Source organism: Scomber japonicus, chromosome 9 (assembly GCF_027409825.1).
Source record: "Scomber japonicus isolate fScoJap1 chromosome 9, fScoJap1.pri, whole genome shotgun sequence".
Lineage (NCBI taxonomy): Eukaryota > Metazoa > Chordata > Actinopteri > Scombriformes > Scombridae > Scomber > Scomber japonicus.
The window spans coordinates 14,273,719-14,292,017 of record NC_070586.1 but is presented as its reverse complement, the minus strand read 5'-3'; the positions used below and the strand labels follow the sequence as shown (position 1 = coordinate 14,292,017).

Genomic DNA, 18,299 nt, shown 5'->3' with positions numbered 1-18,299 from the left:
GTATGACATAACATAAAAGGGAAATACTCGAATGCCATTTGTACTTAATGGCAGTATTTGACTAAATGTAAGTGGTTAAAAAGGTGATTAAATATCTGTAAGAACTCCTGACATTACATCAATGCAATTTCTACAAATGTAGTCCTTTTATTTAGCCACCAGGTGGCGATACGGAACCTCACATCTACTGACATTAACCACAGAACAAGATCACTCACTGCTAGGTTAGCTAGGTGGCTAGCAGTAGCAGATTTCAGGTTCAGGCTGACTTGAGCATCAAAATGCTTCTTCAGACGGTCAGACCGTGGCTGCTTCGTTGCAGGAGTCTACCCTTGGCATGCACAAGATCCTACTATGCCGATAAAGTAGCTCGAGTCGGCTCTCAGCTTGATAAACAGGCTGCTGAATATCAGGTAGGTTAGCCTGCTGCTAACGTCAGGCAGCCAGACTGTAACGTTAAAGTCAGATTTCTCCTCGCTGCTAAAGTTAAGTGTGCTAATAAGTGAGGTGGCTCACAGTAGAAACACGATGTGGTCAGCAGTTTTGACAAGCATTGACATGTAGTTAATTTGGTCTCAGTAATGTTACTGTGATGGTAGCCAGCTGGGTGTCCACTGAGGTCAGAACCTTGAGCTTTCATTTGTTGCTCAGTCTCAAGGTCTAGCATCACACTGCTGCTTCTGTTCACTGATCTTCCTGCTCATGAGTTTTATCAGTGGTGGAAAGTAATTAAGTACCATTTTGAGGTGCTTGTGCCTTACTTTAGTGTTTCCATTTAATGCTACTTTATACTTCCACTCCACTACATTTCAGAGGGACATATTGTACTTTTTACTCCACTACATTTAGTTGTGTTACTTTTCAGATAAAGATTTGACACAATTGATAATATAACAAGCTTTTTAAGAACAACACATTATTAAAGATGAAACCAGTAGTTTGCAACAGTTTTGTCTTTTGACGTCTTACAAAAAGCAGTGTCTAGTCAGGGTCACATTTCAGATGTCTACTAGTTGTTAACAGCTCTACCAAATAGTGCTTTACCTCTAAACTTCTCACATGCTTTCATTTCAATACATGTTCAAATGATCCAATATTTCTGTAAACATTAAAAAGTTAGAGAAAAGTAGAACTGAAAACAGATTTTTGTACCAGAACGTTTTTTCTTCTTACCTCTCCCATTGATCATCTCATCACCCCTCAGATTTATCTAGTGACCCTTTGGAGGGGCCCGACCCTTAGGTTGGGAACCATTGGACTAAACTAGTTTACTGTATATAAAGTAGTGTAAACTAGCTCCACCTCCGGCAGCCACAACAGTAACATGCTGCTTGAATACTGATGCTTCACTATTAATAATCTAATGATGTCATATAAACCTATAAAAATCAGCAGCTATTTTTATAGCAGTTTTTCAATCAAAAATACCCAACATTTTTGTGGTTCCAACTCTCATATCGATGCCCGAAATGCAAAACCTCCTATCTGGAAAATTATCTTGCAGACAGACTGAATATGAGCATCCTTCCCTGTTCTCATTATCCAAAGTGAAATCCGCCAATCAGAAAATCCTGCAGATAGGAGGTTTTGCATTTTGGCCATTGATGTGTAACTTTTTAACTGCTCTTCTCTCTCATATATAACAGTGAACTGAATTCCTAATATTTTTTTTTTGGACTATAAGTCAGACAAAACAAGCACATTGCCCTCACAAAAACCTATCCACTATGTATTTTTAACATTTTATAGACAAAACGATAAATAGAGAAAATAATTGTCAGATTAATAGCCCTACTCAGAAAGCTTTAATTTGAAACATATTCCTACCATGTTGAGAAAAAATGCAAATGAGAATTTTCATCATGTTTTTAGATATTAAAGATGGGAATTGATAATATTAAGGGATCATTTTAATCATTAAGCCAATCATAATAACTCTTGGTACTTGGTGTTTTAATCTCATAATTGTTTTTTGTTTTTATTCTTTTTTTACTGATGCAGCACCAAAAATAGTCACTCGATGGCACCACAGGCACATTTTCTTTACATTCCAGCTTGTAGAAAGACCAGTTTAAACCAGCATGAACATGTCTATTAAGTGATAGAGTCCCATGTTAAGTCAGTGCTGTTGCTGCCATGTTCTTTACATAGATGTGTTGAGATGGTTGTCTGTCACTAACACTTTTTTCTCAATGTGTTTTGGTTAAATTATTGCAGGCAAATTAACTCCAGTTTCTAGATCTGGGTTTCTGTTAAAAATGGTCATCATTTAAAATCATATCATCTGATAAACTAAATAAACTCTTTTTGCTTTTCAGGAGAATTATGACCGAATGCAAGTTATTGTTGATGAATTGAAAAGCCGAACAGAGAGGATTAAATTGGGTAAGTGTGAGCTCTTGATGGATTTTCCACACTATACATAGTTTCTTCAATTCAACATTGTGTGTTTTAATTTCACATGTTCAAATGAATGTCCAAATCTGGATTACATATGGTGACATATAGTACAGTGCTCATACTTGCCTAACTCATGTGATAAGTCACAACAGATAATACAATAAAATGGAACTTACTGACAAGCTTTTGTGATTTAACACAAGATGGTCAGTTCAATATCAGGATTCAAATTGTCAGTTTACATGTTAATTATTTTTATTGTTCCAGGTGGAGGAGAAAAATCCAGAAGACTTCATACTTCTCGTGGGAAACTCTTACCTAGAGAGCGTATAGACAGACTCCTGGATCCAGGGTAATGTCCTCTCCTTCCATCCTTGCTTCTTTTTTTTTATTTTCTTGTTGACAGATTAAAAATTCAAGGCTGAGTCATACCCAGCAGACCAGATGCATAAAATTTTGTAGTGCTCTGGTTTGACGTCATTACACAAACCATTGGGCATACACATCCCTGTGCACTGAGAACGGGGAAAGGGGAGGCCATTGCTGTCATTTTAATTAAAAAAAAATCTATTTTTGTGCTCCCAATTCTTCACATCTGGACTTTAATAGTATTTATAAATTATGATCCAGGACATTAAGCTCTCTCTGTCCAAATGAGTGTATTACATGATTGTATTTCTTGATTGTTGTTTTTTTGCAGGACACCTTTCTTGGAGTTATCCCAGTTTGCAGCATATGAGTTGTATGGAAAAGAGGAAGTCCCTGCAGGTGGAATAATTACTGGTATCGGACGGGTTTCAGGGTAAATGTTTTTTTAACACTTTTTAAGGATTACCAGGTTGTTGCCTTATTAAAAGTCGTTTGATATGTTTCAAAGAATAACAATGGGTTAAATTTAACTCAAGTATTTTGAATATCAAACTGGGAGAAATACTTTCAAAATATCTTTTTTCGACTATGAAATAAACCTTGATGTAAAACTGCAGGATCCACTAATTTGAATACTCCATATGTGCTGTCAGAAGATCCAAAACTGGCAAAATATGCCGATTTAGCAGTCTGATAATTGAGTGTTATTTTCATATTCATATCTTCATTGTTTTTTTTATATCTCACAGGGTAGAGTGTGTCATTGTTGCAAATGATGCTACCGTCAAAGGAGGAACATATTACCCAATTACAGTGAAGAAGCACCTGCGTGCACAAGAAATAGCCCAGCAGAACCACTTGCCATGCATTTACTTGGGTGAGTTTTTTTAAAAATATTTGCAAAGTCTTGGATAAAAAAAAGAAAATACCTACAAAAGGGTTCAAATGTTGGGGGAAATGTTGGTTATCAATAGTTGTGTAAAATGAGCACATTCAAATTCATGAACATAGCCAGTCAGGTCTCCTCTGCAGTTGTTCCAAAGTCAAAGAGCCCTGTCTGGGTAGACTTGTGGCATCACATAAGGACCTTGTTGAGGGTTTCAGGCTGCAGGTCATCATAAAAAGGATGATAAAACGTCTGTAATAGATCCAACAGCCAGATGTTATAAATATTTCTAAATATCCTGATGTGCTTGACTTCTTTAGTGGATTCTGGAGGAGCCAATCTACCCAGACAGGCAGATGTCTTTCCAGACAGGGATCACTTTGGACGCATTTTCTTCAACCAGGCCAGGCTGTCATCAGAAGGGATAGCACAGGTGATGGTTATGTTTGGTGGATCAGTTGTATTTCACATGTTGATCACATTACACGTTTACATACATAAAGTGGCATGATGGAACTTAAACCATGGCTTCATGTATAGCTTGTCTCCTTTTGGAAAGTCTTTTACTGAACCTTATTGTTGTTGTCTTGGACATAACTTTATGTTGATTTATGGACCTGTTCTCACAGTAAATGCTGAAGGGGTTGTCTGAAAAATTGTATTAGAGAAAGCAAGGATGGTAAATTTAAATGATCTGCAGGGCTGTAGGTTATTTGTCTTTTCATTGTCTGCAGCCAACAAAAATCCATCTTGCTATTGACTGCTGAGGAGACATCCTTTTTGTGTTTAAGGGGAGGAAAAAAAACAAGGCTGTTTGTTTGAGAGCTAATAAATGCAGATAGTGCTGTAGAGAAGTCAAGTCCTCTTGAACTCACATCTCCGTAGAAGACCTAGAGGTGGTGAACACACCTGAATATATTAAGACTTCATGAAATTGAATGCCCATTAATTCATGCCAATATAGTCTTGAGGCGAAACTTGTTTTCTTAAGACTTTTTTCCCCCTCCTAGTCATATTTAATATTAATACCACATTTACCACCGGATTACTGTATTAGAATTCACAATTCCACCTGTCGGTGCCCATAATGTTGATTTTAATCTCAAATACAATTCAGATATTTGCTGAAATACATCATAATAGACATGAGTATTGAAACAGAATTTCTACTGGTGTAGAGCTACAAGTGTATTTTGAAACTCAGTTTCTCTAATAGTGAGCAGGTTTTAAATGTGTTTCTTGTTCTGTCAAAGGAATCGCCCATTCATTTGAAGTCTTTCATGTTTTGTCAGTCTTAAATATTCACTCTGAATACTGAACATGTTCTGCAACTAGACTTATTGTATTTCTGCACTCTTTTAGATTGCTGTTGTGATGGGCTCCTGCACTGCTGGAGGAGCATACGTACCGGCTATGGCAGATGAAAGCATCATTGTGCGGAAGCAAGGAACCATTTTCCTGGGAGGACCTCCACTGGTTTGCCAATTTATCTTTTTCTGCAACTGTGTGATAATAGGATGAGAAAACAGTCCATTTTATACTCTTGTTGGCCCCTAATCCTGTTAATCAATAGGTGGTGTGTATGCAAGGCTATAGTTTTGAACTACTTAGAAAAGAAAGGTTAAGAAATGTTTGTTATATGTTACAGTAAATGATGGAAATATATAACGAGAGTAATGTGTCTGTTAGTATTATTCCTTTTTATTGACAATCTCTGCCTTTTTATTTACAGGTCAAAGCTGCCACTGGGGAAGAAGTTTCTGCAGAAGACCTTGGTGGTGCTGATCTTCACTGCAAGTATGAAATAATAACATTTCATCACATCACATCACATTAGATGTATAGGTCCATGGCCCTAAGTTTCTGCTTTTAAGGAAATTCATCTTCTAAAATACTAAATGTGCTGGTTTAGTCCATAGGAATACTGTTATCTCTGCCCTAACCCTGAAATCCCCCTTAGATCATATTTATATATTAAATGTGTATTCTCAACATAATTTTAGAGTCTGGGAAAAATATTCCATTAATACCATGTATTAACTGAGTTGACACAAACAGTAGGTTGTTGTGTAATTTCACAGACAGTATTTGGAGTAAGTTTTTCACTTCACATAGATCCCAGTATTTAAAATGGCATATGGTGATTAACCATCCCACCATATTTTCAAAAAGCAGCTGAGGACTGCACAGGACGACTGTAGGGGACGTGGCCTCGTGGGAGGTAAGGGGACACCAGTCAGAGTGACTTAGCGACAGTGTGAGGCTGACCCCCGCTCAGTGTAGCGTGAATAGCGATGTATAGCTGATAGTCAGAGCTAACCAGCCGCAAGTAGCTGCTGTCAGACTCGGCGTGTCCGGGTTGGAAACACAGAGAGTCTGCTGGAGCTTTGACAGTTACTAGAAGCACATTCATGGTCCTTTGTAAAAGTTTCTGTTTGCTATCTGAGTTCTAGCTGAGGTACAACCCTGCTTTTTATCGTGGTTAATGTTAATGTTGTCAGCACTGAATATCTTGTAAAGCTCTGAATATACTGTAGCACAGTTAGTTGTGTTTACTGCCAAAGGAATGGAATAAATGTTTTGTTTATTTGCATAAGCACGGTTCTCTGAGTGGCAAGACATTGTCTGTCTGCTGTCTCTTATCAGGCTTTTTAATGCTACCAGCAGCTCTGTGTGAGAGGAACAAACTGGGGCTACATTTAGCCACTGTTCTGATATTTGTACTTGGCGGCAGCTGATATGAAATAAACCTCGGAGTCTTGCCTATTTTGTCATGATTAAAGAGTTTAGCTGAACAGAATTTTCCAATCCAGACAGATGTAAATAAGCTATCATATGCCAATGTAGACCTATGTGATTAGGTGTACACTGTAAAAAAAAAAAAAAAAAAAAAAAGATTAGTGTTGCTCTTTAAATATTTTAGATGGTCAACAAATAAAAATCAACAAAACAAAAAAAACACAAAACTATTTCTCTTTTTTCCCTTCTTTATTTCTCTTTACTGTGCATTCATGAAACACATTGTCCTACGTATATAATTATCTTCTAAGGTGTGATTTATGTGCTGTGATCATCTCACTGTGATTAACTTGCTGCTTATTTCACAGAAAATCAGGTGTGACAGACCACTATGCTTTAGACGATAACCACGCGCTCCATTTAGCAAGGAAGACGGTGCGAAGCCTCAACTACAGGAAAAATATCGAGGCAAGTCCAACGATGACAGTCTTTATAAAGTCTCCCATTTTATTTTTCATTAAAGGATGATATCTGTACCTCATGTTGATGTGGAGTCTGTCTGTTTTTAAATATTTTACAGGTTACTACAGAACCGACTGAAGCTCCTCTCTATCCTGCTGATGAACTCTATGGCATAGTTGGAGATAACTTGAAACGCAACTTTGATGTCAGAGAGGTACAATATTTCTCCAGTATCCTGCACATTGCTTTGAAGGGAGAAGAAGAAAGGTTATAGGCTGCACTTGAGGAATAAATGTCTGATTTGAACAAGACTTAAATATTTTATTTTTCTCTTCTAATGTGTTGAGTAACTTTTAAAACACTTATGAGCTCCCACTTCTTCTTCCACTACTTAGTATTTAAACCTCTATTTAGATTATACTTTTCTATGATGTCCTTTTGTTTAATATGTTTACAAGAGCATTAATTAAACTGATTTGTTACAGTATTACGATATGAAAATTAGTTATTTAGAAGATGACCAAATTGACTACCACTGTTTTATACTTAAGGTTTATTATGAACACAAGCAAACCTTTTACAGGTTAAGAAGGCACTTTAAACCAGCGTTAAGCCGTCGATTCCCTCTATGGACGACTGGCTTCAATCACCCCGTTTTTGCTTTCTCTAGCAGGGCGTGCCAGATGTGCTTATTTGGTTTAAAGTCTGAGCCTTTGATTCTGGATGTGGACCTGGGAGCAAGAATTACTGCTAACTCTAGAGATGTCTAACTGTTTGTAGTGCAGAGCAGTATTGGCAGTCCAGTTAGGATGCAAGATAAACTGGCTGCTTGCTCTTTACTGAAGTTTTCAACTGTAACCACCTTTTTTTTAGCACAGTGTTAAACCTCTCTAATAAATATAGTTCAGCTCATATAACTGGTGTCTTAACATTTTTTTGCTGTTAATGATGTTTGACATGTTTTCATGGGTTTTAATTTAGTTGTATTCATTTAATTACAGGTCATTGCCAGAGTTGTAGATGGGAGCAAATTTGATGAGTTCAAGGCTTTCTATGGAGACACTCTTGTTACAGGTATGTTCAATAACATGTTATTATCTCTGCAGCTCAGATAATAATGTCCACAACATTATTATCTTGTTTTTTTGTGTGGAATCTGACATCAACATTATTTGACTTTCATTGTTTTCCCCGTTTTTCAGGATTTTCAAGAATATTTGGTTACCCCGTTGGAATCATTGGCAACAACGGAGTCTTGTTTTCAGAGTCTGCGAAAAAGGTAAATATCCTTTACACCCAAAGATAATTGAAACATTAACCTATGGAATAAAATGAAGCTCCTTTTCTACAGAGTCTTTGGAGCTATGATGCCTGTTCACACCATCACTACAGTCTTATTAGAAAACCTCAAATTTGTCTATATTTTAATGAAACATTCAGACTGCTATTGTTTGAACAATCAGAAGGATCACACAAACAACACCTGTGTAAAGAGAAAAAAAGCTATGCCACACGATTGTTTTGCATTTTCAAAACAGTGAGCAATGTACTGGAAATGTGCCTCTCTAAATCTCAAGGACTATATCACAATACTGAGACAGTTCAGACTAGGGCTGGGATGATCCACGAACAAATCATATATTGGCGATTGGAGGATTGCCAGGCGATTTGCTATTTATCAAGGCGATTTTGAAAAAAAACAAAAAACTGCGCTCTACTATGCATTAAGCAGATGTTTCTGAAGGAAATACATGACTGTTAGAGAAGCCCCGTTTACAAACAGACCTACAATCCACTTTCTCTCTTCTCTTCTCTCAGCGCATTGTACACTGTCAGCCAGCCCTGTGCTGACAGTGACAGGGTGCATCTCTTTGATCCGAACTGACACAGCCCATTTGCTCATGCTTCGGGGTCGTTCAATAGAGTAATTGCAAATAAATATTGTTTTAATGTGTGACTATTGAAATGTTCACACAAGGGCTCTCATAAATTCCTACAGTTTCGCAGGTTAAAAGTTAATGACAGCAACTTGAAGTGAGGAGGAGCAACATGTCTCCGGCTTGTCAGCGCAGCGGTGTCGCTCACTTTTGCATGCATGTGCACGTGCCCCCCCCCCCCCCCCCCCCCCCCCTGCTGATTTAATCGTGTATTGGCAATCTAGAGCAATGACAATCTACAATTTGAAATTTAGAGGCAATTGCACAGCCCAAGTTCAGATAGTATTTTCCACAGAGGTTTCCTGCTAATAATGCTGAATACTAAAAATGTCCCTCTTTAGGCAGCTTTAGTCTTCATAGATGTTTTATACTGACCCTTCACAGTCAAGGCAGTGAGTTTCTGTCATACAAGAGCTCCCAAATTGCACTTGTCTGTGCCATCTCATGAGTGCTCTGAATGGCACTATAATAATGTAGCATTTAAAAACCATGGACAAAGGACAATGATAATTTTCATTCAATATAATTCACTTAATTTGCAAGCCAATCTGCCGTGAACACAGCTGAACTTTACACAGGCTCAGGAAAGATGAGGTGATGAGTTTGTGATTATAGACTAATACGTTTTTCAAATGTATTTTGAATTTGATAACAAGCTTGACCTGGGGGGGAAAAAAGGCTTCTATGATTCATTTTTCTGTGAGGTCTCAATATGACAGTATGAGCATCGGTTATCTCGTCAGTGTTATTAGTTACTGACACAGTGCCTCAGACAGATGTGGAACAGACATGCTCACAGAGCATATCCAAGAAAAATCAATAGTGCACCTGCATTTTGAGATGCATTTTTGGAACACCCTGATATTACTTAAGACATGCCTAGGCTTCTACTATGCTTACTGTTAAATTGTTAAAAGCTTCTCCCATTGTATTTGTTTGTGAAAGGAAGAGGGACCAGAGAAAAGATGAGATTTCTATTGTTCTGTGCACATTTGGGAGCAAACTGATGAATCATTTTGCACCGAGTGACAGGGTCTAATAGGCAGCCATCTTTCACATTGTTTCCCACTTTGTTTACACTTTCCAATGCAAGGCAGGTGGCCTCACTGAAAGAAAGCCAGCATAGTAACCGCCAAAATAAAGAAAACACCTGAGTAATTCAGCAATACAAAGTACATGGAAATGAGGTTTCTCTTCACAGTGCACAGTCTTTTGTGCTTGTTTGCCTGTACAATAGTTTCTGGCAGGCAGCTCTGTGGTGCACAGTGCATTTTTCTGGCAAGACTGAAGGCCATTCAGCTCCTTCAAATTCAAAGTAAGATCTAGGAAATGCAAAGCGAGGGTGAAGCCAGGTGACCTTCCTCGCATGTTGATACATTTCTGGCCTAACTGGTCTCGTCTCAGATGAAGATGATGATTAAGGTGAGGCAAACACAGGACACACACTTAATGAATGATTATGATCATTATAATCTTTGATTCAGTCACCAGATCTCAAGCAGACTGATTGCTTGGATGACTCGAGAGCATCACTTAAAGCACCAGTGTATCAGATTTAGGGGGATCTATTGGCAGAGTACATTTTAATTTGTGTTTAATCACCTAAAAATAAGAAGTGTTTTTTTGTTATCTTAGAATCAGCCTTTTATATCTACATAGGAAGCAGGTCCTCGGCCACAGAGGCTGCACCATGTTTCCACAGTAACGGACAAACCAAACACTGGTTTCACAGCCACCACAGGTTACCTTAAACGCTTGGGGGAGGGGGGGGGGGTATTCAATTGATTACAATCTGCAACTTCACTGTTGAATGCCACTAAATCCTACACACTGTTCCTTAAAGATAGGAGTAGAACATGTCTACGTTTTTTCCCTCTGGACAGTTGTTTTTACCAGCGGGAATACTACATTCATTGAATACTTAATTTCTTTTCAGGGGACGCATTTCATCGAATTGTGCTGCCAGCGAAACATTCCACTTATTTTTCTCCAAAACATAACAGGTCAGTGGAAATTCTTAATAGATACGGCTGCTGTATTTTTCTTAGTCTCAGCAAAGCTGATGTGCAGAGCCACACAAACAATGAATTGATTCTACTTATAAGTATTGTGTGTGTATCCAAAGATTGATACATGGTATTCCTTTGTGCTGTAGAACTTGTCCAAATACTAAGAAAAACAAGTCAGTGAGCTACACTGTTGCACTGGGTCACATGTTTCTTCACCTTTTTGAGAGTTTGGGCATGTTTGTTTGTTTCAGAAACAGCTCCAAAATTATTGATGGGTTTAAAAGAAAAAATCTATGTTGATATTCTTTTACTGTGCTCTATGCGGAGTTTGTTCGATAATAATATTCTGGGGAAAAGGGAAACGTCTACAAAGACTAATAACAGTGATCATGATTTTGGTTTCAGACCCCAGTGTACATGTTGCTGATTGCTGTTATTAGTCTTTTTTGCCGTTTTCTAAACAAAACTAACATGTCCAAAACTCAGATGAAGGAACATGTCACGCAGTGCGATGGTCTCGCTCACTGGTCCATGGCACAGAAATAAGATATATCAGGCTTTGGATACACACACAACACTTGTAAGAAGAAGCTTTTGGGATTGTTGGTGTGTTATGGTCCTTTTTGTCCCCTGTTTTCTGGTTTCTGTTACTGCTCTCTATCCATCACCTCAGGTCAGATGGGAAAAAACAAGGAAGTTAATTATTTTAAGCAATCAATTCATCTAATGAATCCTGTATTTATAGATTTAATTGACTCCTGCAAAATCATATGAGATAGCAGTCAAACTGATAATATCTTAATTTGTTATTTCCATATCTTATGACATGATCTTGAAATCTATCTCAACAAGTCCTCAGGTTTGCCTGTTATCTATAGAATGTTTAATTTTAACGCATGTTCTCCCTTGACAACACACACACACACACACACACACATGCATATACGCACATCAACACAGCTGTTATTTGCAATCTCGCCGCTCTTTCTTTCTCTTAGGCTTCATGGTGGGCAGAGAGTATGAAGCAGGAGGAATTGCAAAGGATGGAGCCAAAATGGTGACTGCAGTGGCCTGTGCCAACGTACCCAAGATTACTGTTATCATTGGTGGCTCATATGGTGCAGGAAACTATGGCATGTGTGGCAGAGCCTACAGGTACAGTGTCAAGACTACAGAGTTGATAATAGATAGATATAGATATAGAGTCTTTGAACATAAAACATGAACAAAATGGAAGTCTGGTCAATACCTATTACATAAATATAAAGATCATATAGCTGTGCCTGAGTTGTGCATAATTTACATCTAAAGATTTTACTCTTAACACATGCTGTTCAGTGCATGTGAAATAATGAGCTCAGACCTTGAATTTTTATATCTAGGTCAAAGTGACCTTTTTAAAAGTCAGAAGAAGAAGCTTTCAGATTTGCATTTTTGTGGTAAAATGCATTTTTATCATTAAAAAACCATCAATTTAAATTGCATTTGAATTTTCCAAGTTAGACTGCCTCTTGTTACATTTATTATTTTTATTTTGTTCAGAAAATATCCTCTGACTGTGTTGTTTCCAGGGAATGACGTGGCACAAAGCATTATTTGACTGATGGTTTTGATTGTTTTGTGGCCAAGGCTGCTTACTTATTTTTGTCAGTGTTGTGTTTACATGTATACCTCTCATTTCAAAACAGTAAAATTTACATTAATTATAGAAATACATAGTAATATCAGATTGATACATGAATCGTTTCTCGTCTGTGTCTCACTCGTCTTTCTCTGTTCTGCTTTCCAACAAGTTAAATACATGAATAAATATCGGCATGAATGTTCTGTTAATGTTTAAATAAGCACAGATGATAGTGATTGCATTTTAGAATATTCATACTGGTGCTCACCTTTGGTTGGACGGTTTTTGAATTATTTAACATTACCAAAGTAGTACATTTCCTACCTAAGCTCTCATAAATCATATTTTGCTGTAGGTGTGATCACTTGGTATTAGATCTTCATCACTGCAGATTTCTTTTTGTCTTCTGTGGTCTGATCAGCTGCTCTGGCTGAGGAGAAACAAAGAAACTAACACTTTTATTCCGTCTTTCACAGCCCCCGATTCCTCTACATGTGGCCAAATTCTCGAATTTCTGTAATGGGCGGTGAGCAGGCTGCCACTGTCCTGGCCACCATTACCAAGGATCAGAGGGCACGTGAGGGAAAGGAGGTAACAATGCACATCATCCTTTCTGCGCTTCAATGAAAAGGCTTAAATTAGCTTTTGTGGATTTGCTGCCAAAAGCATAAACATTATGAAAGACACTTTTCTATCAGTAATGGTTTGACATAGCACTTATACAAGGATCAAATTATATAAGTGTTAAGTGTTACAGTGATAACTTATCCTGAGTAGTGCAGTCATCAAGTGGCTGTAATTAAACTGTGTCAGGTATGCTGTTATGAGTTTATTAAGAGCGCATTAATAGCTTCAGAACGACATTTCACATCAGTGCCCTGATGGTAGGTGTTTCAATCAGTGATGTTGAAGATGATTCAACAATATGCACCATTTAAAATGACAAAGTAGCAAAAACTAATTAAAGGTTAATTTTTATATATTAATGCATTTTAAATGTCAGTCAAATGTACTCTTTTTTTTCACCACATTTGTTCCACTTGTCTTTATAGTTAAGCTTTATAGATGGAAAAAATAGATAGCATTACCAGCAGTGTAAAACAAGAAAAACAAACTTCATGAAGTCACATCACTCATTTATTCTCCAAACAGATAGATAGTAATTAACCAAGATACAATCGACACTGAGTTTCCACATTTAGCTTAAATGAATAAAGTCTAATAGAAAAAAAAATCTACCCTTACAATGGTTATAATGTTTATTTTTAGTTTTAGGGAGGTGGTGATTCAACTTTATGCTCATTTTGGAGGTTGTAGTTTGTGTTGCTGTTGAATTCTGCTCTGTTTTACTGAGAGGTGTTTCTAATATTTTGTGTGTTTCATTTATATGCGTGACGGTATACTAGGAACACTTGAAAAACCTCTACTGCATTGACTCAATATTTTCATTATTCTTATCATGTTCACTAGAATTGATTCATCACTCTCAAGCCAAATAAACTAGCTTCCATGACACCACTGTACACCTTGCACACCTCAAATGACACCTTCAGAAACGTCTTTGGCATCAGTCCCTATTGCCTCACTTAGTGTTTAAATGCACATGACTGTAAACCTTTTTCTTTCAAGGATGTGTTTGGCAAACCTACCAATTCCTTTGTTTTTATCAATGAATCCACAGTTCACAGCAGAGCAAGAGGCTGCCATGAAAGAACCGATAGTGCGGCGGTTTGAAGAGGAAGGCAGTCCGTACTACTCCAGTGCCAGGTGACATTTGATAACGATTCATTTCATTTCTCAGGTAAAATGAGGTACTCATAATATGAGGGGCTGTAACCAATTGAAGTTTTTCTAATGCCAGTATGTCATTGCAGTTTAGCTCTGGTGAGAGATGTCACCAGCATGTGTATCAAATTTATCATGAAATCGTTTAAATACATTAATGCAATCTTGCTTACCCAAGACCTAATAAAAACCACAGGAGATACTCTTCATTCATGAGGAGTGGTGCTGTGATGTGTTGCGAGTGTTTTTCTTCTCCATTAGACATCCTATTGTTTTGTTTAAAATGAGTCGTCTTTGAGTTTCATTTAGCCGTTGGCCATTTTCATGGGTATATGTGAGCAGAGCATACATTAGATCATATAAGCAGTTCTTACAAAGGAAATATGCATCTCAAGGTGGAAAATTGTGTGGGTGTGTTTTGCAGCTCGGTGACAGTTCAAATAATTAAATGAGGCAGATTTTATATTAATTTTACAGGAGAGTCATGACCAAAATAGCAACATACAACATAAGGTTTCAAAATATAAAACTTCTACTTATAATAAGTGTGAGAACTGTCAAGAAAACAATAAACAAAATACATAAAGTGGGATCAAAAGTAATTTTAATAGCTGTGAAAACACAAAAAACAACAACAACTTGAACACTGTCAATCGCTTGTGCTCACTTTACTAATGAAGTTTGGGTCCTCTGGCCTACATCAGGCAAGATCAGACAAACAGACAAAAAGCCTAAATGTGTCTTGTCTGCACCAGCCGTGATCCTGTGGATGTCTCTATAAATAGAGGCTATTAACACATTTTATTGTAGAGATGATACTAGCAGGAAATGAAGATACTGACGTGTTTGGGAAAAGGGAATTTTCGAAACTGCTGTTAACTCTATTGAGCAATAATTAAGCCTAATTGAAGACTAACTCAGTTTTTGTTCCTGAATTTGGCCCTGGTATCCTGGTTGTGTTTGTCAAATGTGTGTAAGCCAATGAACAATTTACAATTAATAATTATTTTCATTATAGATAAATCTGTTAATTATTTTTTTTGATTAATTTCTATTAGTCATTTAGTTTATTTATAAAATGTCAGAAAACGGAAAAATGTCAATCACTGTTTGTCAAAGCTGAAGATGACATCATAGAAAACTATATACAGTAAACCAGCAAATATTCACATTTGAAGAGCTGGAATCAGAGATTGATTTTTAATCTATTATCAAAACAATTGGCTATAAATTATTTGCTGATCAATTAATCAACTAATCAACTAATTGTTGCAACTCTAGAACCTTCTTGCTTGTGTAGAGAAATAGTGAGAATAGATCAAAACAACATCAAAGGGTTTGTGTGTGATATGTTTGGTTTTTTGAAGATTGATGTTGATGATTTTCAGCACACTGAATTCTAATAAAATATAACAGGATGCTAGTATTTCTTATATTAAAAGTTGCAAAAATCATATTCCTATTAAAACCAAGATTATAGGTTTAGATGAAAAGATTAGTATGGTATGCAAATATCCTACTCATGGTAACTGATGATAGAATACATTAATCTGACCTTGAATAATGATGTAAAATGACAGGTTAGTCAAAAAGAAAAAAAGAACATGAAGATAAAGGTAGAAAAGACTTGATGTCAAACTTCAGTGAGCGTATTAGAATAGGAAGATGAGTGTGGGAGTTATTCAGAGAAGAGGAACAAAACATCTTGATACTCTATTAAAGAAACTGATACTAAATCTAGATAGTACAACAAGAAGCATAAGATAACATTTAATCATGCGATTTTTATCCTTTTTTTACAGACTATGGGATGATGGGATTATTGATCCTGCTGATACTCGTCTGGTTTTGGGACTGAGTCTCAGTGCAGCACTGAATGCACCAACGGTGAAGACACGTTTTGGAGTGTTCAGGATGTAAAGCTCTGCCTTCAGTGGTGTGGAGCTCACACTTTCCCATCAGAGATGGACATGTATTTTACTTCTGCTAGTCTTTGTAGTTTCATTTGTGGTGGTTAACCAGATTAACGGTAACAAAAAAAAAAAGAAACAAATCACAGTAGTGGAATTGCACAACCTTGTATGTACTGTATGGGGATGTGAGTGGATGATAGTGGATGATATACTGTTGTTGGACATTTACACTGTTAAGTTGTGCCTTACCTGTTACTGTTCCAAGTGTAAATGCAACTGTCATTATAAAACTGTTTCCAGGGATGGATATTTTTTATCAAATTATGTGAATAGTTAAATATAAAAATGTGAAAAAAAAGAGAGCTCTCGTTTTATTCAAGACCATTGTTGTTGCCAAGTGATACAATACCTGATGGAGGAACATCTGAGTGAAAGTGTTCATAAGGGGGCGCTGTTTAGCTATAAATATCTTTCGTACTACAGTCTAGAGAGGGTTAGTATAAGCACACTTTACATCTGTTAAACATTGTAGATGACACATAGTGTTCTGGTATTGACAGAAGCTGTTTTTAAGTTTCCTGAAAATGTCCAAGTTCAGTGCTATTGTCTCTTTATGGACAATCACTGCATACACTAAGCCAGACTTCTGTTTCCACTTCATGTTTTTAATTGTGCAAATATTGCGTTATAACATGAATGAATAGGAAGTGGTCTTATAGATGCCACAGTGCAGGCACTGTACTCTATCAAATCTGATCCACAGAGGAAGAGCACTAAACTTTACCAGCTGGCCACCCTTTCTTCCCCTCCCTCTCTCTCTTTTTCATTTTGTCAATTTATCTATTTAACTGAACATGCTGCACACAGTTGGTATGCTCACACATTAGTACAGACCATCTTGAGTTCACTCTTGCAACAAGTTACACTTTGTTTTTCCCCAAAGGACTTTGAGGCGGAAGATTTTGTGCAGATTTGCATTTCAATGTTTGAATGTCGTCTTATGAAGCCAGCTGGTTAAAACGCTTAAATGGAAACCCTTCATGCATCTCAGTGTATGACTATATGATTGGTACATTGAAGCTGTGGAGAGCCTCACCTAAGGGAAAGCAGAAATAACTCGGGCCATGATGTGTGTGTGCCGCCCACACATGCACACATTCTCCACCACCTCCTATACCACCAATTTTTAGAACTGCTTTGCTGGTTATGCCTTCATGCTCTTCTACCAAATGTCACTATGGGAGGTATTGGCAAACCGCAGGAGCTAGTTTTAAAACTTTAAATTGTATTGAAAAGCAAAACTTGGCAGAGATGAGACATGATGGTTCATAAAAGTCTTCACGGATGATTTTCATGGTATGTTTGTCCAAACAGGAAAATACACCTGTGAAATCCAACATGTTTATCAATCGAGGGTAACTACGATCATTTATGATAATACCTTTCTGATCTAATCTTTGAATTATCTTAATTGCTGTAATAATTACTCACTGGGTGGCTTCCAGGTTCACCATTACAAAAGGGGGAGGTTGTCTTTTTATCTGGCCAGAATATCTGGCAAGCTTTACCTCTGATGTAGAATATTTTGGCTTTGAAGTAATACAACACTTACAACTTAGATGGTGACAGCCTGTCCCAGCATACACGGGAATAAAAGACTTTCGCAGCAGGTTGCCAGGCACACATGGAGATATACTCTCATTAACAGCTGTGTGCCGTGAGTATGTCCAAACTGACATGTCTTTGGACCATTGCAGGAATCTGAAAGCTACTAGAACAGACTCACAAAACTAAAATATCACAAATTTCTGAAATCAAAAGAGTGAAAGGCCAGAAAACTTTCCACAGAAATCAATTTTGCATCTGTGTGTTCTGCTGCATATAAGCAACTTCAGTACACAACAGGCTGTCTCTATCAGGCGCAGTGAAGCTGCATTTCTAGCTGTGCTGATTACTGCAGTAAAGGCCAGCCATACTCAATGGGTTGCTATGCGTGGGTCGTGGTATCCAGGGGATCTGGCAATCTTTACTATTTTGAAGAAAACTTTAGAGTAAATTGACTGCTGTCAGCTAGTTATCACTACATATTATTTATTTCAGAGTGTGTTGTCGTTGTTAGTACTCCACAAATACAGGTCTAGATCTAATCTCAGAGTGTTTATCATTTTTACTTGT

The 18,299-nt window shown here is 37.2% G+C and overlaps 1 protein-coding gene across 1 annotated transcript; it reads left to right on the top strand.

Moving 5' to 3' along the window:
• The first annotated feature begins 201 nt into the window (after positions 1-201).
• mccc2 (methylcrotonyl-CoA carboxylase subunit 2) lies at positions 202-16,474 on the top strand. The gene is made up of 17 exons (XM_053325823.1): positions 202-413; positions 2,319-2,385; positions 2,668-2,752; positions 3,101-3,202; positions 3,519-3,646; positions 3,976-4,088; positions 5,018-5,131; positions 5,388-5,452; positions 6,763-6,862; positions 6,975-7,070; positions 7,858-7,930; positions 8,059-8,135; positions 10,730-10,796; positions 11,801-11,957; positions 12,903-13,017; positions 14,108-14,193; positions 16,014-16,474. The coding sequence occupies exons 1-17, from the start codon at positions 282-284 to the stop codon at positions 16,129-16,131; spliced, it is 1,695 nt and encodes a 564-aa protein (XP_053181798.1). The 5' UTR covers positions 202-281; the 3' UTR covers positions 16,132-16,474.
• The last annotated feature ends 1,825 nt before the right edge of the window (positions 16,475-18,299 follow it).

Coding starts and splice junctions, on each gene's coding strand:
- mccc2 (XM_053325823.1), top strand. CDS start 282: ATGCTTCTTCAGACGGTCAGACCGTGGCTGCTTCGTTGCAGGAGTCTA. Junction 3,647..3,975: donor CTTGCCATGCATTTACTTGG/GTGAGTTTTTTT, acceptor TGACTTCTTTAG/TGGATTCTGGAGGAGCCAAT. Junction 7,071..7,857: donor GCAACTTTGATGTCAGAGAG/GTACAATATTTC, acceptor ATTTAATTACAG/GTCATTGCCAGAGTTGTAGA.